The sequence below is a fragment of the Polychytrium aggregatum genome (assembly GCF_025602895.1).
Source record: "Polychytrium aggregatum strain JEL109 chromosome Unknown BJ171scaffold_1, whole genome shotgun sequence".
NCBI classification, from domain to species: Eukaryota; Fungi; Chytridiomycota; class Chytridiomycetes; order Polychytriales; genus Polychytrium; species Polychytrium aggregatum.
Window position 1 is genome coordinate 612,974 of NW_026516203.1, and position 20,797 is coordinate 633,770.

The 20,797-nt window shown below is 59.4% G+C and overlaps 8 protein-coding genes across 8 annotated transcripts; 6 read left to right on the forward strand and 2 right to left on the reverse strand.

The window, feature by feature from the left end:
* Nucleotides 1-140: 140 nt before the first annotated feature.
* BJ171DRAFT_5713 (uncharacterized protein) lies at nucleotides 141-1,412 on the forward strand. The gene has a single exon (XM_053113675.1). It carries the CDS (start codon nucleotides 563-565, stop codon nucleotides 1,283-1,285), a length of 723 nt encoding a protein of 240 aa, XP_052971758.1. The 5' UTR covers nucleotides 141-562; the 3' UTR covers nucleotides 1,286-1,412.
* Nucleotides 1,413-1,508: 96 nt separating this feature from the next.
* Nucleotides 1,509-2,835, forward strand: BJ171DRAFT_608947 (thioredoxin-like protein; the record flags this gene model as incomplete). The annotated part of the gene is made up of 4 exons (XM_053115243.1): nucleotides 1,509-1,633; nucleotides 1,821-1,848; nucleotides 1,933-2,377; nucleotides 2,488-2,835. 4 exons carry the CDS (start codon nucleotides 1,509-1,511, stop codon nucleotides 2,517-2,519), a joined length of 630 nt encoding a protein of 209 aa, XP_052971759.1. The 3' UTR covers nucleotides 2,520-2,835.
* On the reverse strand, nucleotides 2,676-7,034 carry BJ171DRAFT_484742 (ribosome biogenesis ATPase RIX7). Its single transcript, XM_053109027.1, has 12 exons — nucleotides 6,613-7,034; nucleotides 6,265-6,407; nucleotides 5,813-6,062; nucleotides 5,645-5,712; nucleotides 5,456-5,529; nucleotides 5,304-5,367; nucleotides 5,101-5,202; nucleotides 4,866-4,983; nucleotides 4,575-4,722; nucleotides 3,786-4,428; nucleotides 2,976-3,542; nucleotides 2,676-2,831 (listed from the first exon to the last, which is right to left on the reverse strand). The coding sequence occupies exons 1-12, from the start codon at nucleotides 6,866-6,868 to the stop codon at nucleotides 2,739-2,741; spliced, it is 2,526 nt and encodes an 841-aa protein (XP_052971760.1). The 5' UTR covers nucleotides 6,869-7,034; the 3' UTR covers nucleotides 2,676-2,738.
* An 849-nt stretch (nucleotides 7,035-7,883) lies between these two features.
* Nucleotides 7,884-12,255, forward strand: BJ171DRAFT_576471 (uncharacterized protein; the record flags this gene model as incomplete). The annotated part of the gene is made up of 13 exons (XM_053113754.1): nucleotides 7,884-8,080; nucleotides 8,245-8,401; nucleotides 8,717-9,250; nucleotides 9,420-9,565; nucleotides 9,659-9,816; nucleotides 9,907-10,010; nucleotides 10,113-10,292; nucleotides 10,406-10,891; nucleotides 11,011-11,061; nucleotides 11,165-11,249; nucleotides 11,371-11,465; nucleotides 11,573-11,665; nucleotides 11,833-12,255. The coding sequence occupies 13 exons, from the start codon at nucleotides 7,884-7,886 to the stop codon at nucleotides 12,253-12,255; spliced, it is 2,709 nt and encodes a 902-aa protein (XP_052971761.1).
* Nucleotides 12,256-12,759: 504 nt separating this feature from the next.
* BJ171DRAFT_484744 (chorismate synthase) lies at nucleotides 12,760-15,237 on the forward strand. The gene is made up of 7 exons (XM_053109028.1): nucleotides 12,760-12,894; nucleotides 13,059-13,209; nucleotides 13,372-13,594; nucleotides 13,858-14,111; nucleotides 14,218-14,487; nucleotides 14,629-14,822; nucleotides 15,013-15,237. The coding sequence occupies exons 1-7, from the start codon at nucleotides 12,878-12,880 to the stop codon at nucleotides 15,125-15,127; spliced, it is 1,224 nt and encodes a 407-aa protein (XP_052971762.1). The 5' UTR covers nucleotides 12,760-12,877; the 3' UTR covers nucleotides 15,128-15,237.
* Nucleotides 15,238-15,569: 332 nt separating this feature from the next.
* On the forward strand, nucleotides 15,570-16,601 carry BJ171DRAFT_484745 (uncharacterized protein). Its single transcript, XM_053109029.1, has 3 exons — nucleotides 15,570-15,617; nucleotides 15,705-16,037; nucleotides 16,271-16,601. The coding sequence occupies exons 2-3, from the start codon at nucleotides 15,729-15,731 to the stop codon at nucleotides 16,325-16,327; spliced, it is 366 nt and encodes a 121-aa protein (XP_052971763.1). The 5' UTR covers nucleotides 15,570-15,617; nucleotides 15,705-15,728; the 3' UTR covers nucleotides 16,328-16,601.
* Nucleotides 16,602-17,075: 474 nt separating this feature from the next.
* Nucleotides 17,076-18,437, forward strand: BJ171DRAFT_5811 (P-loop containing nucleoside triphosphate hydrolase protein). The gene is made up of 2 exons (XM_053114083.1): nucleotides 17,076-17,221; nucleotides 17,626-18,437. Exons 1-2 carry the CDS (start codon nucleotides 17,159-17,161, stop codon nucleotides 18,274-18,276), a joined length of 714 nt encoding a protein of 237 aa, XP_052971764.1. The 5' UTR covers nucleotides 17,076-17,158; the 3' UTR covers nucleotides 18,277-18,437.
* BJ171DRAFT_608953 (uncharacterized protein) lies at nucleotides 18,416-20,419 on the reverse strand (the record flags this gene model as incomplete). The annotated part of the gene is made up of 7 exons (XM_053115244.1): nucleotides 18,416-18,654; nucleotides 18,862-19,188; nucleotides 19,325-19,429; nucleotides 19,548-19,690; nucleotides 19,858-19,887; nucleotides 20,011-20,150; nucleotides 20,311-20,419. The coding sequence occupies 7 exons, from the start codon at nucleotides 20,417-20,419 to the stop codon at nucleotides 18,555-18,557; spliced, it is 954 nt and encodes a 317-aa protein (XP_052971765.1). The 3' UTR covers nucleotides 18,416-18,554.
* Nucleotides 20,420-20,797: the final 378 nt, after the last annotated feature.

A 20,797-nucleotide genomic window follows, 5' to 3' on the forward strand; every position in this document is an offset into this window, starting at 1 on the left:
GTCTTATCTTTGCCGTGTGCAACCGGACTCTGCATGAGCCTGCTGCCGTCGCTTGGCTCTTCATGTGTCTGCGGCCGGCTGAGTTTGTCGCTTTGTTGTGCGATCGGCCTGGGTCTTGTGCTGGTGCTCGGCGGGGGCGGCACTTGGTCGCTGTAACGCACTTGCCTCTGGAGCTTTGCGATGTGCTGCGATGTGCTGCGATGTGCTGCGATGTGCTGCGATGTGCTGCGATGTGCTGTGTGCTGTGGCCAGCGGGGCACCTCCATCCTCTGGCACGGCAGAGATAGCGACCGCCACCTGCTCACGCGCCCAAAGCCAACGCATCCAAGCAAAGGAGTGCTCTGGAGGCCGATTGCCAGGCCGATTGCCAGGCCCAGTCCAGTCGCGATCGCCAGCGGATATGAATACCAGGCGCCGGCCCGATCCCATCGGCTCTGCCATCTGGAATCCAAGGTGAGATGGGCACCATCGTCTCGAGTCCGCTGTGAGCGCCCCAGACGACACCCGACCGCCAAAGCCAGATGCGCGGAGCACGGAGCACGGAGCACGGAGCACACCGGGCATGGGACTTTGGATATCGAGAACGAAGAATCGCGGATCCCCTCCCTCTGTCGCTGTGCTGCCCGCGGCCGGATATCGAGGAGAGGGTCATGGATGTCATCGATACCGCCTCCGCCTCGAACGGAGCCGAGCGCCAGAATCATATCCAGAACAATATGGCGGCCACATTCAGCCTATACGTCTCCGATTCAGCCTATACGACCGTGCTGCTGATACGGCCCTCCCACGGCCGGCGCTATGCATCATGCCGCATCGGCCGCCGATATCCGCCGGTGTCGGCCCAGTCCCAGGCGCAGCATCGATCGATACCGTTGCCTTGGCCGGCGACGCTCTCGGTCGGCATGCCCGGCCCCTCGCAACCAGCACCCGAGGCCATCGCCGCCGCTCGGCATATGTCGCATTTCATCAATCAGGCTTGGTGCTGGGCTTCCTGACTTCCTCCGAGACCCCCGGATTCCCCGGGTCGTTTGCCCGGGCCATGCGGCAACCCATCTCATCAGCGCAGCCTGGCCCATGCCACTTGTCTTGGCTCGCTTGGCTGGCCGGACGGCGGGCGGATTCGGTTGGGAATCTCGCCACCGACAACGGCGGATTCAGATGCCCATCAGATCCCATCACTCCTTCACATGGCGAGCCTGTCTCGTCGGTCTTCTGCTCGAGCTTCTACTCGATCTGCTTGGGACCGTCTGCTCGATACTGTTTGCGAGGGCTGCAGATGAAGTGACTGTGGCGGACACAACCAACGCGGCAGAGGAAACCAATGTTGCAGATGCAACCGCTGTGGCAGAGGGTATCAGTCCCGTCGAGGATGGCTTGCAAGACAAATCGCCGTTGCCCCTGCCACGTCCAGCTCGTCCCTGCTCCTCTCTATCTTCCTCGCCTTCTCCATCTTCTCCATCGTCTCTATCCTCTCCATCTTCCCCGTCTTCCTCGTCCACCCTGCCATCATGTCCGCTCTCGTTGGTTCAAAGTGCCCGGTTATCGATGGTCTGACCTGGATCCAGGGCAGCCCCGTCGCCATCGGCTCCTCTGCCCCTTCCGGCCCCGTCTTGGTCGAGTTCTGGGCAACATGGTGCGGCAGCCCGATTCCCATAGCCATATGCCCTGTCCAGACTTGTTGCCTCTGTCCACGCCGATCTCCTGCTGCCCAGTTTGCCTTGTCGCTCCGGCTTCGGGGCCATCGAAGCCACCCTGGTCATTGGCGCTCCAGCTCACACCCGACATTTTCCCTACATCGGCCGACTCACCTCCATCGCCAGGTGCGGCCCCTGCCGCAACGTGACTCCGGTAAGTCTGTGGTTTGGTTCGAGAGTATGAGCCGGGACGCCGCGAGATCCAGCCAGCGGTGCCGTCATCTAACTCGATCCACAGCATCTCTCGGAGCTCCACAGCAAATATCGCTCCCGCGGCCTCACCATCGTCGGCATCACCGACGAGCAGGACCGGGGAGCGATTGAGCAGTTCGTCAGCCAGAAGGGCTCGGACATGAGCTACATCGTTGCCATCGACGCCCAGCTCAATGCTCGCCGCAAGCTCTTTGCGCCCTCGGGTGCCCGGGGCATTCCCTTCGCCGTCCTGGTCGACTCGCAGAACACCATTGTCTGGTGCGGCCATCCGATGGAGCCCGAGCTTGAGGCTCAGATCGAGGCCGTCGTTGGTGCTCAGAGAGCGCCCGAGCCCTTGCCGCTGATCCAGGACTCGGCCGAGGAGCTGCGAGTCAAGTCTGTCAAGGAGCTCAAGAAGATTCTCGACGACCGCAAGATTTCGTACAGAGACTGCATCGAGAAGGGCGACTTTGTCACCACGATCATCCAGTGTAAGTGATGTGCTGGCCTGGCCCTGGCCGCAGTTCTAACCGGCGTCAGTGTCGCTGCTGGGCTCCTCGCTTGGCCCCATCTGGGTTCTGACTGCCCCTCCTCCCTCCAGACTGCTCGTCCACGATCTACTACAAAGCCTGAGGGCCGCTGACTGTCACGCCATGGCGGCATCCGTATCCTCAAATTCCAAGGCTGCATCCGACCAAGTCCAACATCCCTGATCGTGTGCCTTCGGAACGCTCAATACACTGAGCCCGTCGTTCCAACATATCCCCATGTCCGCATTGCTCGTTCGTGTTCTCGTATTCAGAGCCTTGTGCGGCGATGTATTAGGATGTTGCTTCCCCGAACTCGACACAATCACTGGGTCGTTTCGTTGCCCGCATCCGAGTCGCCCTGTGCATGTGCGGCATTTCCAAACTTGACCTTGAGGAGTTGATACCGCTTCTGGTCCTGCAGTCGCAAATCAGATGTCGTCAGCACATCAATCAAGCGATCTAAAGGCGATCTCGCTCCACAGGGCTAGTCCGCCTTGCCGGCCGATCCGATTGGATGGCAGCATCCCGCCGGTTTTGTTCGCTGGGGGGACGCTCTTACCTTCTTCGAGACCGACGGCGAGACCTTGGCAAAGGCCACATCAAACTCACGTCGGGTGACCCAGAGCTCGGCATTTGAATCCGACTCGACGCTAAGTGTGCCGTCTCGAAAGAGAGAGGCCCGGAGCGCCGCAATGGCAGCCTCCCGCACCAACGACGACAGATCGGCGCCGCTCAGTCCATCGCACCGCGGGTCCGTAGCAATCAGGGCCAGATCGACGTCCTTGAGCGGGGTCTTGCGGGTGATCGTCTTGAGGATATCCAGCCGCTCCTGCGGGTTCGGCAGGTCGACATAGAGGGCCTTGTCGAGGCGGCCTGGACGCAGCATCGCAGGGTCGATCATGTCCGGCCGATTGGTGGCGGCCAGGACAAAAACCTGTTTGCGCCCTTGCATGCCATCCATCTCTGTCAGCAGAGTGTTGACCAGTCGTGAGGACGACTGCGAGTCGGCGTCGTTTGATCGTGCGGGACACAGCGCATCGAGCTCGTCAAAGAAGATGACACACGGCGCAGAGGCTGCTGCTCGGGCAAAAACTTGTCGAACGGATCGCTCGCTTTCGCCGACATACTAAAGTAACCACAGAGCACCGAGTAAGCACAGGCAACGGCTGCGATGCTCCTCAGTAACAATCGCCAGATCGGTCAACGTGCCCGTTGCCGTGCTGGTCGATGCGTTGGTCGATGAGTTGGTCGATCAAGCCCACCAACTATATCCCAGAATCGATCTACTTTGATCCGTGCACCATCAGGATACAACGCTGCGAGCCGCAACGGTCGCCATCAAGATAGAGATCGGGACACCACCACATACCTTATTCAAAAGCTCGGGCCCCTTGACAGAGATAAAGTTGCACTGGCTTTCGTTGGCGACGGCCTTGGCGAGAAGTGTCTTGCCGCACCCTGGCGGGCCGTAGAGCAGCACGCCCATCGGGGATGTGATGCCCACGCGAAGGAACAGATCCGGGTGCTTGACGGGCTCGACAACGGCCATCCGCAGCTCCTGCCTCACCAGTTCGAGGGCGCCAATGTCGTCCCAGGAGACATCTGGAACCGTCGCAAAGCCCTCTCGCTTGGCCGAGGGCTGCACCTGCTTGACGGCAGCCAAAAAGTCGTCCAGCGTGATGCACAAGGGCTCGAGCTCGTCTTCAGTCAGGGGCGTCGGCCGCGCATCGAGAAAGTCCGAGATGGAGCTATGGCCCGTCACGACCGAGTGAATGCCCGCCGTGAGCTTGGCAGAGTCGCCCTCTGCGTCTTGCATCTCCAGATCGGCATCTCCGGGAGTGTCGGCCGAGACATTTCGAATCTCGTGGAATATGCGCTTGACGGCGACAGCACCGGCCTCGGCTGTCAGGGCATTGAGATCGGCTCCAACAAATCCAGGCGTCAGCTTGGCGAGCTTCCTGCAGTCGAGGTCGCCGGCGAGTCTCAGCTTGCTGCAGAGCTTCTCGAGAATCCTGTTCCCCCAAGTGTTCCCCCAAGGTATCGCTGTTAGCATCAAGTCCCGATCCAGCGCAAGTGTTGCGCCAGCCGACTGGGGTATCGTCGCTCCAAGACACATCCAACAGATGCACTCTCCATCGTTGAGATGCCAGACTCGTACTTTGTTCGCCCGTCCTCGTCAGGGACGCCCATGCTGATCTCTCGGTCGAAGCGGCCAGCTCGCCGCAGGGCGGGATCCAGGGCGTCCGGTCGGTTGGTGGCGCCGATGATGAGCACAGGTTTGTTGTTGGTCTTTTCCAGGGACAGATCTGGACGTGGGAACGGCGCCGCGGTGGATCGAGAGCGACAGCGTCAAGACATGTGGCATCGCCGAGCACAGCGTTAGCACAGCTCCTGGTGTGGTCTATTCTCAGACCGTCCTTGCACCAGGATACGCAGGCCGACATCTTACCGTCCATGCAGGTGAGAAGCTGGGCAACGATGCGTCGCTCCATTTCGCGCTGGGCAGTCTCGCGCTTCGGAGTGATTGCATCAATCTCATCGATAAAGAGAAGGCACGGAGCCAGTTCCTGTCGATCCAGGACATGCATGTCCGACACAGATTCAGTTGCAAATCGCAGCATGAATAGCAAGGGAGGTTCCACAGAAGATCGCCATGGGACCGGCATCACTTGGCGCACACTGACCTTGGCCTCCTCGAATACTTCGCGAATCTTCTTCTCGGACTCGCCCGACATGCCCGACACCACCGATGGCGCGGAGATGCTCACGAACGGAACGGCGGCTTCCTAGAGGACACGCATGCGCGTCGATACTGGATCAGTGGGCTGAGCTGCTGGTTGGAAGTGAACCCGAAGGCAGGGCGATCGTGCACCGACTTTTGACTTACTCCCGCAATCGCATTCGCGAGCAGGGTTTTGCCGCACCCGGGTGGGCCATGCAGCAAGATGCCCCTGCATTGGAGAAAAATCCGAGTCAGACTGTGATGATGGTAGTGGGTCTGAGGAGATGCGGTGGCACTCCGACGAGTGCAGTCCGTACCGTGGCGGCTGGATACCGAGATGGAGGTAGATCTCAGGGTGTTTCAGCGGCATTCCGATCAGTTGGAGCACTTCCTGCAGGCAAGATGGAACACATGGTGTCAGCCCGATGCACCGTCTCTCCATCCGTGACAGAGATGTGATTCCCCCCCCCAAGCGCAAATACTTGTGCCGTCGTAGCCATACGCACCTCGATGCAGTGGTCGATGCCGCCCAGATCGCTGAGTCTCTTGGTGGGTGTGGGCCATTTGGAGCTAGCTGGAAGTACCGCAGCCGGTCTGGTGAGTAGGCCTAGTCGAACGGGGTGGCGAGCAGTGAATTGCGAGCCATCTCGACACAAGCCGGGCCGACTACCTACCGGTTTCCTTGACCTTTTTTGGCTTGCGCTCCTCCTTCTCTGCCTTGCTCCGTTTGGTCTTTTTGTCGTCCAATGCCACAGCCTCGGGTTTGGGTGTCTCTGCTGAATCTGCCGGCGCGGTGTTGGCGGTCGGGGTCGAAGCCTCTCCGACATCCGGGGCTTCGGCTTGGCTGCCCGCTGGCGCGGGTGAGGACGACGAGTCCTTTTTCTGATACAAATTTGCCAGAGAACGATTCAGGAAGTTGGTGTCCTGGAGAAATGGAGTCGAGTGTGAGCACACAAGTACCAAGGTTCCCTGGCGACCAAACCCAGACTGGTGCACCAACACCGCGGGACGGGTCATCAGTCCCACCGATGGAGCCGGGCTTGTCCACACATGCATCCGGTTAGGTCGGCCGTGAACCAGTGAGCGAGTCGGGTGGGTGCGTTGAGGGGCAAAAGGCTGTACTAACCTTGACCTCGACAAGGCGCACACTGGGATCGACCTCCAAATCCGAGTCGACCTCGTTGCCCTCCGATTCGTTGGAGTGTTCGTCCGCTTCGTCTTGGTTCCCAGACGCTGACTCTACACTGTTCTTTTTGATGTGGTCGCATGCTGGTCACGGCGGTATCGCCCGGAATCGAGAGACCAAAGGAGCAGTGCGGCCGCGGGATCAGTTCCATGTGCGCACGGCGACAGGATATTCGCCGAGTTCCTTCGCAGTACACGCCGATGCCATCAAGTCCAACGGCGCTGGCGCCGATAATGTTCTTGGTTAAGCTCCAGCAGACGGACTCTCGGTCTATGCCACGATAGATACCTCCTTCGATCGCCTTTCTCAGGATCCTCTCGCCTTTGCGTTGGAGCGAGCGGTCTTTCTGCACCACAAACTGCAGGATGGCTTCGGTGTCGAACTTTGGGTTCCGCGCCGATGGCTTGGATCCAGAAGCATCACCATCGGACTGGACCTGCTCCTGATACTGCAGGACCATGGGGACGAGCCGCCGCTCGAGCGAGGCTTCGAGCGAGCTTCCGCCGACGAAGGTGCTGCTGCTTCCGCGCTTTCGCTTGGTCATGGCGGATACGAGAAAGGGGCTGGCAAGCGCTGCTCACTCGATGAAGATGGCGCAAGATGCGAGTCTGCTCCTCCGCGCCGGTAGTATCAATGCGATCGCTAGTCACACTGGTGCAATATCCAGCAGGCGATGCAACAGGCGATGCAGCAGGCGATGCAACAGCCGATCCAGCAGCCGATCCAGCAGCCACAAAAAAAATTGTTTGGCCGCGACCAATCGACGCATCGTTAGGGTAGCGGCTGCTGCTAGGGCTGGCCGCCTGGCGCGTCGCTAGGGTTGCAGATCGCCTGCCCAAAACAGGCAAGCGGCCGGACAAGGCGTGTCGGCCGCCTCTCGGCTGCTCTCGGCTCTTCTCGGCTGCCCTCGGCTGCTCTCGGCTGCTCTCGGTCGCCCACACAAACCAGGACTGCTCCTCGACACCAAGGTCCAGCGCCGAGCCCAAGTTCGTCGATTCGGCTCTGGATTCCGTCGCCGCCTGGTCCTCCTGCCTTCAGAACAAGAGTGCTGCCTGCCGCATCCGTCCTGCCGCCGATCTGTGGATCTGCCTCCCCCTCCCTCCCTCCCTCCTTCACAACTCGCCCTCTGCCGTCTGGGATATCCGCTCTGCCCAAGCATCCCTCCAGCTTGCTTGGCTCATCCATCCCGATCCACCGTGTTTACTTGAACCCCGTCGCTTGCTCTCCAAGATAACCCTCCCGTCTGTCTTGGCTGCCATTCCCGATACTTGACTCGGTTTCTCTCCCGTTGCTCCATAACTGCGTTGCACGTCGATTATACCTCTCGGAGCCTTCCACTTCCTGCCACTGTCGTCCCACATTTCCATAATTGCTCACGTTCACTACTTTGATTCGTCTGCCCCATCGCCGTCCGTCGCTGTTCTCACTTTGAAACGCATTTCTCAGCTATTACTTGGACTCATCATTGACTCCAAGCACTGCCTGCACTACTCGACTCGGCCTCTCTTCCGCTTGCGCTCCTCTACCTTTTCGACGCCACTGCCCAAGCTCCTTTCGCCATGAGCAAAACAAAGGCCACCACCCCTCCCGCCCCGGTGTCGACTTCGAATCAAAATGTCGAGAGCCCAGCCATGCGATCGCACCTTAGCAATGGATCCTCTGGGCCCAACCCTGTCCGAGCCAATCGTGGCCGCGCTAATGGCTACTCGAATGGACCCGACCGACGAGACTATGCCTCCGCCGCTTCAGCCAGCAGGTTCGATCAAATCGTGTCGCAGTGCACCAACCCTCTGTCATGACGCCGGGCACTCGCTCGCGATGCTATGAATGATGTCGCTACGGAAGTAACTGACCAAACCGCCGTGATGTTCCGCTTCTGCCCTCCCGCGTTGTCCCGGCCGCCTCCCTCTGGTACCGCAGAAATGGGCGTGGAAAATGGAATGCCCAAGGATCATCACCCCGCGTGAACAGCCCCACGCCAAACGACTCTCGAAACGCCTTGTCGACATCGTCGAGTACATCCGAAATCATCAGCGAGGACCACTCCAGACTGCTCTTTGTGTTGATGAACATGACTGTAAGCCATCGGTGGCGTGTGGCGGGCGGGCTGGGACTCCAAATTCCTGACCGAGACCAGTGGCGCTGTGGGTGCCGGCTCCAGGCCATATCCGCTCGCTGGCCTCGATTGACCGAGAGGAGGCGCTGTTGCCCTATCACATAGCACACCGCATATCGAGCTTGTCCTTGCACAGGCTCAGCCATATCCGACCTCATGGAGCGGGCGCTGCCGCATCCCTCTGATCATGAGATGCGCAATCGGACGATCTGTGCCGCAGATTTGGATGGTGGCTTGTTGCAATCCTGGCTCACGGGCTCTTCTGCACCGCCATAGGGAATGAAAGTTGAGGTCGTCACCCGGTGCGGCACAACGTACGAGGGCATCCTGCACGGCGCCAACACATCGGGCGACTTTGGCGTCGTTCTGAAGATGGCCCGCCTGCACGCTCCCAATCTTGTCCCCGGCAAGACCAACACCAACCCTTTGATCAAGGAGCTTATTATTCCGCCCAAGGACTTTTTGTCCATGTCCGCCCTTGCTGTCGAGACCACCACTACCGATAAGCTGAACGAGTCCGATACCTTCCGGACTGACACCGGCATCAGTGGCTTTGCCGGCGATCTCCGCGAGCGCGAGCTGACTCGGTGGTCCGCCGAGACCGGCGACGCCGCTCTTGAGGGTCTCGAAGACAGCCTGGCTCTCTCCAACGGCATGGGCGCCTGGGATCAGTTTGCTGCCAACGAGAAGCTCTTTGGCGTCACCACCGACTTTGAAATGGACATGTATACCACGGCCCTGGACCGAAATGCTCCCGGATTTGACCTCAAGGAAGCACATGCTGCCCGGATCGCCAATGAGATCGAGAAGGTGTGTATCGATCGAGCCGGGGTCGCATTCGTGGCAGTCCGTCGGCACCTTGGTCCGACAGGCGAACGCGAGACATGTCCGACCTGGCGTTTGCGGCCGAATCGAATGTATGCTCGCATGCGTCCACCCTTGGTGTTCTGGATCCTCCTGCTCGTGCTGCGGTTCCCAGGCTCTGCTGACGAGCGCCCGGATCCTTGAATCCTTGAAACTTTGTCGTGCCTCACGTCGCGGTATCCAGAGCACCAGTTCCAACATCCATGTGCAAGAGGAGCGTGGCCAGACGGCCGAAAGCGTCACCGCCGACGAGGAGGAGCGGTAAGTGCTCTTGGATCCTCTTCTCTACCAACCTTTTGCATATTGGACAGAAAGCACCGAGACTCACTCTGCGGCTCTGGATGCGGGCGCCAGATTCTCGAGTGTCCATCGCTCGACGGAGCTCGTTCGTCAGCCCGGAAAGTATGTGCCTCCCGACGTTCGTCAGAAGCACAATCTGCATGCAGGTGGGCTGCGACCTCCTGCCTCGAAGGACAAGCCCCTGGCCGAATCGTCGGGCTCAGCCGCTGCTGGTAGCCCGCCAGCCACTCATGCCAGTGCGACCTCTGCCACGGCAAGCAGCACCGCCCGTCCTGGCGCGGAATCAGCTAAAGCCGCTCCAGCTACCGAAGGCAAGAGCACACCTGCTTCCTCGAGTCCCGCCGGCCTGCCCAAGCCCAGGGACGTGTCCGAGCTCAAAGATGCGCCTCCCTTGCTGGCGACAAAGGTATATTATGGCATAGATTTGGCCTGCCGACTGCAGCCTCGTCTTGCTTGTCGTCTAACGAGCCATTCGGCCTTGTGTTCACTGATCGGCTGTGGGATAAAGATCTCGATCGAGCAAATGGGCAAAGGCTACCTTCCTCCGACCGAGGCAATCATTCTCAAAGACTTTAAGGAGTTTGCCAACCGAGAAAAACAGCAACTGTTGATGAAGAAGCAGATGCTGAATAAGAAGGAAAAGGATGGCATCATCCAGGAGTTCAAGGTCTTCAGCGCCAACTTCAAGGTAGTACTGCAGCCACCAACTCCAATGGAGCGCCGTGCCTGCCTGTCTGTGTATTTCTGGCCGTGGTCGTGTGCTCGCGGGCTAATACTGGACTCGTTGCTCCGGCCGTGCAGCTCAACTCACCTGTTCCCAAAGATCTGGTGGAAATCTTGAACAAGGACAAGGAGAAGGAGAAGGATGAGGATGAGCACAAGGATAAGAGCGATGAGCCAGCGAAAGTCGAGAAGGACGCTGCCAAAGCCCCGGCTGAGGCTGTCAAGGCTGCCAAGCTGTCAGCTTCGGCCTCGCCGTCTAGCTCTGCCTCCAAGAAGAAGTCGTCTCTCTCTGAAAAGTCCACGAGTCCCACCGTCACGTTGCCTCAGAAGGCTCTGTCGGTCTCCGGAGACGCCAGCGAGCGCAAGCCCGTCTCGAGCAGCGACTCGACCTCGGCCGCTGAGAGTGCCAGCCCAGAGACTCCAGCCCCTGCCGTCGCCGCTGCTGCTGCTGCTGCTGCTGCTGCCTCAAGCTCGGCCGGAGCCAATGCACTCAAGGCCAAGGGTTTCAAGTTCAACGTCTCAGCTCTCGAGTTCACTCCAAGCGCTCCGTCCGAACCAAACCCGGTGAGTGCATCTGGTCGATGCCGACCCATTAGCGTGTCCAATGGATCTTTCTCTAGATGCTGCTGGCAGTGACTCACATCGAGACGAAACCCAATCCTTCCCTGCACCGCGCTCTCCAGGTCGCTTCCTCTCCTCCCACATCAGAAGTGTCTGCCACCCACAATGAGAAGGTATGCGTGCCTTTGCTGTGAACGGACAAGTGTTGCCTGTCTGGCAAGTCTGGCTGATCCCCTCCCCTCCCCTCGCCTGCCCGCACCACACCGCGCCGCACAGCACTCGTATGAGCCCCGTCCAAAGAACTTTTCCAAATCCAAGTACAACAACAAAGGTGGATCTCACTACAACAAGGGCCACAATGGTACGATATCTTTGCAGACGAGATCGGGCATATCTCAATGTCAGCCGCTGGGCACCACGACACGCCAACACGATCCTGCCCCTTTCCTTGGCGTGGTGGCTGACGTATTTGCTCTTTACAGCCGTGCCCGCCCCTACTTACGACCCTGACTCAGGTGCGGTGATGTATCCTCCGCCTGGCGACTATGGGTACTATGCCATGAATCCCTACTATCGAGTAAGTATCGGTGCTTTCACTTGCGACTGCAGAGCCAGAGTCTTCCATCACGATGTTCTGACCCCTTCCCAATTCTCGATTGTGTTTTGCGTGCGGCAATCGTGCAGCCTATGATGCACCCGCGTCCTCCGTTTGTGCCCGGCATGACACCGCCAATTACGGGAGCTCCCCCTGGACCCGCTGTTCCTGCGTATCTTCCGGTGAGTTTGGATTGTGTCGTCGCTGGGCCGAACCAGCATCTACTCAGCCATGTTGCAAATCGGTGTCGCTCGAACACAGCCGCATGGCTGCCTTCCCGTTTGATCGGGCACTCTGCGCGCAACACTCACCGCAAATTGCCGCGATTCTGCCCGACCCCGACCGACAGTACTTTGCTCCGATTCCCCCCGGAGCGCCGTATCCGCCTGGGATGATGCCCAACCCGCCAAACATGATCCGATATCCCAAGGGCGCACCGGCGCACACCAACCCGGGCATGGGCGCGTACATCCCCGAGATGGTGGGCCAGTTCCCGCAGCCACCGCCGCAAATGATGATGCCCCCTCCGAATGGCTGGATTCCCGGGCCCGGACCCGACCCCGCGCACTCTGCTGGCGCCCACATGCATCCGCATCACGCCGGCGGGCCACATCACGGCCAGCACCAGCCCTACCCGCCCAACGGTGCCTCCCATCCTCCTCCTCCGCCTCTCTCTCAGCAGGGCGACGAGATGTCTGTGGCCAACTCGGAGCACGCCCAGTCAGCCGAAAGCGTTACATCCAACACCGGACGACCGGGCGAATCCTCGTAACTGGGGCTCGACACGATCGATTGGTGGTCTGTGGGTGGTCGGTCTCGACGAACCAAAGGCCCTGGCGCATCTGTTGACACGATGCCTGGACTCTCATGGGACCGCGTGGCATCTCCATAAAAGATCGAAGCGCCTCTCTCTGTCTTCTTGTGTGCAATACCACGATCATGTCCCGACTCATGTTGCCCTGTCTCCCGAGTTGCTCGGATCGTGTCCTGTGGGCACCGGTTTGCATCCAAGCACGGCACTGTCCGCTTTGACCAGTTGATTTCAGTTTCAATGGACCATGAATACGCCCCATGTCCCATCGCCTTCGTCCGCATATCGTCGCCGTCGCTTGTCCAGCCCAGGCGTGCCGATGCACACCAACTCACTGCTCGATCTTGTCCCACCCGCGAGATGCAGCCACGGGCTGATTGCCCGATGGCCGCACTCTGGCCACGCAAGCCACATGAGTCACGCCGGTGATGCGCATGCCCGCCTTTGGCTTGTCCCACCGACCTTATCGCACTGATATATCCGCATCTCAGCCGGTCTCTGCCCATCTCGAGCCGGAGTCTTCCCTGTCTGCCTTTCTTTCCTGTCTGTCTCGCTCCCTGACCACCCCCATCTCTTATCAGCCATGAGCACGTTTGGAAGGTATGGCCGCTGCCACGGCAACCTGGCTGACAGTGTGGGATGATCGCGGCTCAGCATCTCGCCGCCCTGCCCTTTCGCTGCGTTTGCCGATCGCGAACGACTTGCCCCCGCCCTCTGCGCTCGCTGATCTGTCGACTCTTGGCCTGGTCTGTGCCGCCCTCCAGCGTCTTCCGAGTCACAACCTTTGGTGAATCCCACTGCAAGGGCGTTGGTGTCATCATCGATGGCTGCCCTCCCGGCCTTCCTCTCACCGAGGATGATGTCCAGCCCCAGCTGAACCGCCGACGACCGGGCCAGAGCAACCTGACCACTCCGGTAAGCCTGGCCGCAGCGCTCCTATCGATCTGTCTCCAGATGGGTGGCCGGATTCCTGTCGCCTCCTTTTGATCGGGTCACTCTGACCCACCGTCCATGCTATCCCGTATGGTGCGACTCAACCCATAATACCCTCAATAAACCCCCATTGGGCTCCACCAGCGCAACGAAAACGACCGAGTCACGATCCTGTCAGGAACCGAAATGGGATTCACCCTCGGCACCCCCATCGCCATGACCGTCCCCAACTTGGACCAGCGTCCCCGCGACTACGGCGAAATGGATGTCTATCCTCGCCCGAGTCACGCCGACTTTACCTACTTGGAAAAGTATGGCATCAAGGCCTCCTCTGGTGGTGGTCGCTCTTCGGCCCGTGAAACCATCGGTAAGCATCTGGCTCACATCGGGAAGAAGAGCTGGGCGAGGTTCGATGCCAGCGAGGCACTGTTGAGATCGATGGTGGTTGCCCTGGACCCGAGAGGAGACCGATCTGGCTCTGTCCTGGCGTCCTTGGTGCCTACAAAATGAATGCGATCACAGGCTCGTGCTGTTGCTTAGATCAACCCAGTCCAGGCGGCTCCCTCAATCGACTGCCATGCCCACTTGGTCTTGCTCTGATCCGGCTTTACCTCGCTCCCGCCCTCTCAGGCCGTGTCGCTGCTGCTGCTGTTGCTGAAAAGTTCCTCCGATCTGCCTTCGGCATCGAGGTCGTTGCTTTTGTCAACTCGATCGGCCATGTGAGCATGCAGCCCACTGTTCCGTATACCGACGCCGAGAACGAGCCGCAGTGGCTCTCCAAGTGGACAGAGTGGTGGCAGTTCCTGAACACTGTCCAGCGGGAGGACGTCGACAAGAACGAAGTGCGCTGCCCCGACGAAGTGTATGCCGAGAAGATGCGCCAGGTTTGTGCAGCAGACTTTGGAGAGGCGGAGCACCGTAGCGCCATTCAAAGCGACAATCAGGTCTCGGCTGATCGACGTTCATTTGTGCTCTTGTCGATCCGTTCAGCGAATTCTGCAAGCCAAAGAGGCCAGCGACTCGATCGGAGGAACGGTCGTTTGCGTTATCCGCAACGTCCCCACTGGGCTCGGCGAGCCCTGCTTCGATAAGCTCGAGGCCAAGCTGGCGCACGCCATGCTCTCGATTCCGGCCACAAAGTCCTTCGAGATTGGCAGCGGTCTGGACGGCACCAACATTCCCGGCCACGTCCACAACGACTCCTTTGTGCAGAAGGGCGACCGTCTCGGCACCACCACCAACTTCTCTGGCGGAATTCAGGTAGGAGCACTGTACTGGAAGGGATATGAATCTGTTTCTGTGTGTGGCTCGAGGTGAGCCTGCTCGAGAGGGACTGTGTGCGTGCGTGCGGCTCGGCGCCGATCGTATGTATACCGGCTGACATTCTGTGATCCAACCCAGGGCGGCATCACCAACGGTGAGAGCGTCTACTTCAAGGTCGCTTTCAAACCCCCGGCCACCATCGGTGCCGCGCAGGCCACCGCCACTTACAACGGCGAGGACGGTGTCCTCTCTGCCAAGGGCCGCCACGACCCCTGCGTCCTCCCCCGCGCCGTGCCGATCGTCGAGGCCATGGCCACCCTTGTTGTCATGGAGTGAGTGCCACGATGTAGCTGCGTTGCAGCTCGATGTGATGCAGCTAATGACCGAACTGCATCTGACTGCTCGTAGTTGCAAGTGAGAACGATGCTGCTGCTGCTGCTGCTGCTGCTGCTGCTGCTGCTGCTGCTGCTGCTGCCTCTTGGATCGCGGTCCTCTAACCCCCCACATTTGTCCACGGCACAGCTCCATCCTCCAGCAGCTTTCTCGCAAGGGCGCAACTGAGCTCCTGGCTAGCCACCGCCCGTCGATACCGGTGGTGCTCAAGGGCGAGGTCACCAAGGACATGATCGGCCAGTGAGCGGATTCGATGGTCGCAGTATTGGGTGTCGGGCATGTTGGCGGCGCTGACGGCGCTGACGGCTGACATGAATCGTGGCCTCCTGAATACACACATGTCTATCGTGCGAATGCCGAGTGCGAATGCCGAGTGCGAGTGCCGAGTGCGAATGCCCAGTGCGAATGCCCAGTGCGAATGCCCAGTGTGAATGCCCAGTGTGTACATTGAGTGTGAATTGTCCACGGCGCATCGTCCAGTGGATGGCGTTGGCGCGTGAGAAGCCAGAGCACCAGCCAGCCACGGCTTGGTCGGCCAGACGGTGGCCAGGCGGTGGCTGCTGGCTGCGCAGCCAAATGAAATCGATACTTGCCGTCTCTGCGCTGTCAATGTGAGCCAGAAAAAAAAAGTGCATGGCGATCGGCCGCTCATAGACCCACCCGCGGACTCGCCTCCCCTCCGTCCTCTCTTTCCTGCATCCCGCTCCTCCAAGGCCCCTTCCGTCTGTCCTTTGGTGAGTGCCGCTCTGCACCAGTGCCGCTCTCGATCGCACCTCCTCCTCCAGCCTGCTCTAACCGTGCTCGATCTCACCCGCCTGCAGCCCACCCGGATCTCCTGCTCCATCATGTTCAAGGCTCTGTTCCGCCCCGCTCCCTTCGTCGCCCGATTCGTCTCGGCACGCACCTTCACCTCCACCGGCGCTGCCCTGGCCCCCAAGCGTATCTTTGTCGCCAACATTCCCTGGAAGGTTAGCCACGAGGAGCTTGGTTTCATCGCCGAGCAGTCTGGCGGCCGAGTTACCGACTCCCATATCGTCAAGGACCGTGACACCGGCCGATCCCGCGGCTTTGGCTTCATCGAGGTCGACGAGACTGATCTGGAAAAGGTCATCAAGCACCTTGACGGCCTCGAGGTTGAGGGCCGCGCCCTGAAGGTGATGAGAGCGAGCGAGCGAGTGGGAGGGAGAGTGGGAGGGAGAGTGGGAGGGAGGGAGAGCGCCGCTCCAGTGCAGGATAGCATTCGCCGCCGATGGGATGGGATGCTGTGTCGTCTTTGGCATCGATCTGGGCGCCGATCGCTGGCCTGATGTGATCACCCCGTCTGCTGTCTCGATCCTGTGCTGACCCTGCTCTCCGTTTTTGTTGCGGTGCGATGCTGTTTCTCCAGGCCAACGAGGCTCTTCCCCGACCCGAGCGCTCTACCCAGTTCTCCCGCAACCAGTAGATCTGAACGCCCCTGATCCCAAAGCCGGCCATCGAATATACTGAGCCGCATTCTTGTACTTGCTCTCGTACAACTCTGCCGTTATTGGATCACTTCTGGCTCGCCTCTCGGTCACAGCCATCGCCATCGCCATTGCGCTTCTACTGTCATCCGCCACCCTTCCCTTGCCATTCCGCTCCCTCTTGGTTTCATGCTCTGCAATTCATCATCGCTCCTGTAGATATCGATAAGCAATCATGAATTTCTTGCCCCTAATACACGAACAATAACCAGACGTTCGCTGTGCAGCCGATGGGGGGGGGGAGATGGAGGGATAGTGCGCTGGTCGTTGATCCTGGCGAGTTCTGATCAGAGCTGTTTGGGCAGGTCGGCCCGTTTGAGAGCTGGTTGTGGGCAGGCTTGTGGGCTAGCATCACCCCAGATGAGCGAGGCCGATGTCCTTTTGCCCGCCGAAAAAATGTCAGGCCACTGCTGCCGCTATCAATCTGGCTCGCCTGATTCCAAGCCCTGGCTGTCCTCGGTGCTGCATATCCATCGCCGCCTTTCCTGTTCGCCATCGCGGCTACCACTCCCTCCCTGCTGCCGCCGCTATTCCCACGAACCCTGCTCCGTCGCCTGACCACCTTCAGCGACTCTGTTTGCACTCGATACCGCATCCATTCTAAATCACACGCTGCCTCAGCCCTCTCGGCCGAGCCCTCGAACGAGCTCTGCGCCGTTGCAAGCTTGAATTGCTACGCTGGGGGTGCCTGCCTTCCCTCTCGTTCTGTCGTGCGTTTCTCTTCGACCACCCAGCGCTCGTCTGCTCGTCCTCCCAGAAAAGACAGTTGTATGTCTAAAAGCGACGATATGGCCACTGCCCCTAAACCGACCGAGCGTCCTGCCGACATCAAGGCAAGTTCCCTCACCACCTCCATCCCGTTTGGCCGAGCATCGGAATTCACGTCGCCTTTGCCGGCTTTGATGGTCGCTCGGCTGGCAGTGGAAATACAGCTGTGCTTTGGATGCCGGTGTGCGGGGGAGGCTCCGGTTCGCGACGGTTCCAAATAGCCAGCCGGGAGGCGAGCCTCGACGTGGGAGAGGGGAATAGATGCACGGACGGATGGATATCGCCTTTGTGACGAGGGGATGAGCCCGCAAACAGATCATGTTCGTCGCTCGCGTATCATTCACAGCGACAGCTCCTCCGACACGACCCATGATTAACCTCCCCCCGAACCACATCCTTGGCCACGATGCCTTCGTGCTCTCTTATTCCCTCCATTCGCCTGCCTCGCGGCACGGCCCGCACGCTGCAGATCATCCTCCTTGGAGACAGCGCCGTCGGCAAGTCCAAGCTGATCGAGCGGTTTCTGCTGAACGACTTCAAGCCCCACCAACTCTCGACCTACGCGTTGACGCTCTATCGCCACACCTGTCCGCATCCCGCCGAGCCCGGAACACTCATCAACGTCGAGTTCTGGGACACGGCCGGACAGGAGCGGTTCCAAAGCATGCACGCTTCGTACTATGCTGGCGCGCACTGCTGCATCTTTGTCTTTGACGTCACTCGCAAGATCACCTACAAGAACCTGGAGCGATGGTACGAGGAGTGGATCTCGTATCGGGGCTATGGCGCTCCCGTCATCGTCGTGGCCAACAAGATCGACATGGACCCCAGCCGGGCCAAAAAGTCCTTTGCCTTTGTCGAGCGGGTGCGGTCTCAGCGGGGCCAAGACGACGACTCGCCCTTCTACTTTGTCAGCGCCAGCGACGGCTCCAACGTCGTTCCGCTCTTCAAGGAGGCCATTCGACGGGCCTGTGCGTACAAAGAAGTCGGTGCTGCTCCGGGAAAGGAGACCTTTGTCGACGAGATTCTGAGATTCCTCGAGGAGGAGGAGAAGCCGGGAGGCTTGTTTGACAAGGAGCGACAGAGCCCGACAGTCTCGGCGGACTGCGACACCGAATAGACCAAAGACACACCAGATGACGAAACGAAGGAGGGGCCTCGGACAGTGCTTGCTTCCAACGACAAAAGACGCTCCCGGCACAACCAAGAGGGCCGCATGCCGACACTGCGAGTGGGCGATAGGCCGAAAATATAGTTGGATGGCATCACGCACTTTTGTGGATCTGCTCAGGGCCGTGTGAAAGCCGCTCTGTGGCGGCTGTACACTTTGGTGCCCGGCGCTTCGAATGTCGCCACACGGCGTTCAAATGCTGTATTGACAACCGACTCCGGTGCTCCTTACTTCCTGCCACCCATCATCTTGGCGGCGGCACTGGCGACCTCAGGGTTGTTCATCATCTCTTTCAGGGCATCGGGGTTGCTCATGAGATTCTGGGCCCTGTGCAAACGAGAGAGCGAACTGGTCAGCGACGCTACAGGAACAGGTGGGACGCCTCGGTCACTCGAGGAGTATATGATGCCGTGGAGGATGTGATGGCTATCGAATGCGTGCATGTGACTCTCGGACATGTTGTGCTAACTGATGGGACCGCAAGGAATGCAGCCACCGGCGGGACAGTGATGGAGATAGGACGATGATTCTTACATGGCCGCCATCTTGGGGTCCTTCATGAGATTCTGGGCCATCGACATGAACATGGGGTTGCTCATGATGGAGCCCAAGTCCATGCCGCCGAGGGCGGAGAGATCCGGAAGGCCTCCAGCACCGGCACCGGCACTGGAGCTAGCACTGGAGCCGGCGTTGTCCAGATCGCGGTTCGCGGCCTGACCCCTGGCATCGGCGTTAGCATTGACTTTGGCCTTCGAGGCATTCAAAGACGTCTGCATCGAGGCGTTGTTGGGATCCAGCTCCAGTCCCTTCTCATAGGCAGCAACGGCTTCTTCGTATTGCTCCAAGCAGAACAGGGCGTGGCTGTGGCCCACGACAATGGCGACGACGACGATGATGAGTCGGAGAGGGTCAGAGCGATCGCCATCGGCCCGCATGACAGAATCGCTCAGCGGCAGCATCGACGAGCGCAGCGCGGCTTCATTGGACAAGCACATACCCGAGACGGCTATATCCCTTGGCCCAGTTGGGATCGATCTCGATGGCCTTCTTGGCATCGGCAACGGCGAGCTCATGCTGGCCGTCCTGGCTGTAGGCGGCAGCTCTGGAATTCAGGGTGAGTAATCGCACAAAACACGGGAGTGAGCATGAAGACACAGCGACGGAACGGATTCAGACAATGGCGTCGAGGCAGATAGCGGCCAAGCCAGCAAAATCCGCACCTGTTTCCATAGTAGACAGCACTTCGAGAGTCAAGTTCGATGGCCTTGGTGTACAGGCTGATGGACTCGGCATAGTCCTTTTCGGCCATCTTCTTGTTGCCCTGGGCTTTGAAGGACTCGGCCTGGGCCTTGCGCTCCTCGTCCTAGCGATTTCATGCGGCAGAGAAGGACGGGGTGTGGAGAGGGGGCAAGGCCGAGAAAGCCGGTCAGCGAACCCATCGAACACATCGAGCACTGAAAGAAAAGCCCATGCTGGACAGACTGCAGCCCGCCCGGAGCGAGGCTCTGTAGCAAGCAGCAAATGCCTTACCGAGAGACGGGGCTCGGCCGAAGCTTGTGGCTGCGTTGGGATAGATCGGCAGGTGGCGTCAGTCGAGCAGATGCCACCAAGGGATAGCGAGCCTCGGCGTCAGGAGGAGGAAGGCTCGGTGGAGCCCGGGCACGCCAAACACCCATTATTCACCTTGGGGCCCGAAGATACCTTCTTCTGGGTGTTCAGGAAGACCTCGAAGATGCTGGCGAGGTTCTGGGGCTTGATGCTGTAGGCCGAGTTTCCTTCATCGGGATTGACGCCAAAGGCCTCGCCGATGCACTGGATGGCAACTGGTGGGCCGAAGCAATGTGTAGATTAGGAGTTTGGTCGATCGAGACCTGAGGTCAGGTCCAAATAGTGATGTTTGTGTCGGCCTGCTCGAGCGAAACAGCGATCTGCTCCAGAGGAACAGACAGGTGTGCAAAGAGAGCGTGGGCAGGGCGAACGCACCCTCGATGCCCTCGGCGTCATCCGAGGAGATGGTGCCGTTCTCGATCGAGGTCCGCAGGAAATCGCAGATGGCGAGCGAGAGCTTCTTCTGGGTGTCGGAGGCAGGCATGCTTGGACGAGGAGAACGGGATCAGATGGAGGCCAGATCGTGGAGAACAAAACTGGGAGGGGCGGATGGCCCCGCCAAGGCCAAATGTGGGCGGCTTGCCATTCCGGACACAAGCACACTGCGGTTGGACGGTATCGGGCTGCATCATCGTATTACTATCGTATTATAATCGTATTACTATCGTATTATCATCGCAATATCGCAATATCGCAATATCGCAATATCGTATCATCGTATCATCGTATTATCGTATTATCGTATTATCGTATCATCGTATCATTCACCCGACCGAGACCACATTGGCCAGGCATGAGGAAATCGGTCCCAATACTCGTCCCAATCCTCATGCCGATCCTCGTCCCCATCTCATCAACTCAT

Coding starts and splice junctions, on each gene's coding strand:
- BJ171DRAFT_5713 (XM_053113675.1), top strand. CDS start 563: ATGGGACTTTGGATATCGAGAACGAAGAATCGCGGATCCCCTCCCTCT.
- BJ171DRAFT_484742 (XM_053109027.1), bottom strand. CDS start 6,868: ATGACCAAGCGAAAGCGCGGAAGCAGCAGCACCTTCGTCGGCGGAAGC. Junction 4,429..4,574: donor GACGAGGACGGGCGAACAAA/GTACGAGTCTGG, acceptor TTGGGGGAACAG/GATTCTCGAGAAGCTCTGCA. Junction 2,832..2,975: donor CGCCGTCGGTCTCGAAGAAG/GTAAGAGCGTCC, acceptor TTGCGACTGCAG/GACCAGAAGCGGTATCAACT.
- BJ171DRAFT_484744 (XM_053109028.1), top strand. Junction 13,595..13,857: donor TTCGGCCCGTGAAACCATCG/GTAAGCATCTGG, acceptor CCGCCCTCTCAG/GCCGTGTCGCTGCTGCTGCT. Junction 14,823..15,012: donor GCCACCCTTGTTGTCATGGA/GTGAGTGCCACG, acceptor TCCACGGCACAG/CTCCATCCTCCAGCAGCTTT.
- BJ171DRAFT_484745 (XM_053109029.1), top strand. CDS start 15,729: ATGTTCAAGGCTCTGTTCCGCCCCGCTCCCTTCGTCGCCCGATTCGTC. Junction 16,038..16,270: donor TTGAGGGCCGCGCCCTGAAG/GTGATGAGAGCG, acceptor CTGTTTCTCCAG/GCCAACGAGGCTCTTCCCCG.
- BJ171DRAFT_5811 (XM_053114083.1), top strand. CDS start 17,159: ATGTCTAAAAGCGACGATATGGCCACTGCCCCTAAACCGACCGAGCGT. Junction 17,222..17,625: donor AGCGTCCTGCCGACATCAAG/GCAAGTTCCCTC, acceptor CGCACGCTGCAG/ATCATCCTCCTTGGAGACAG.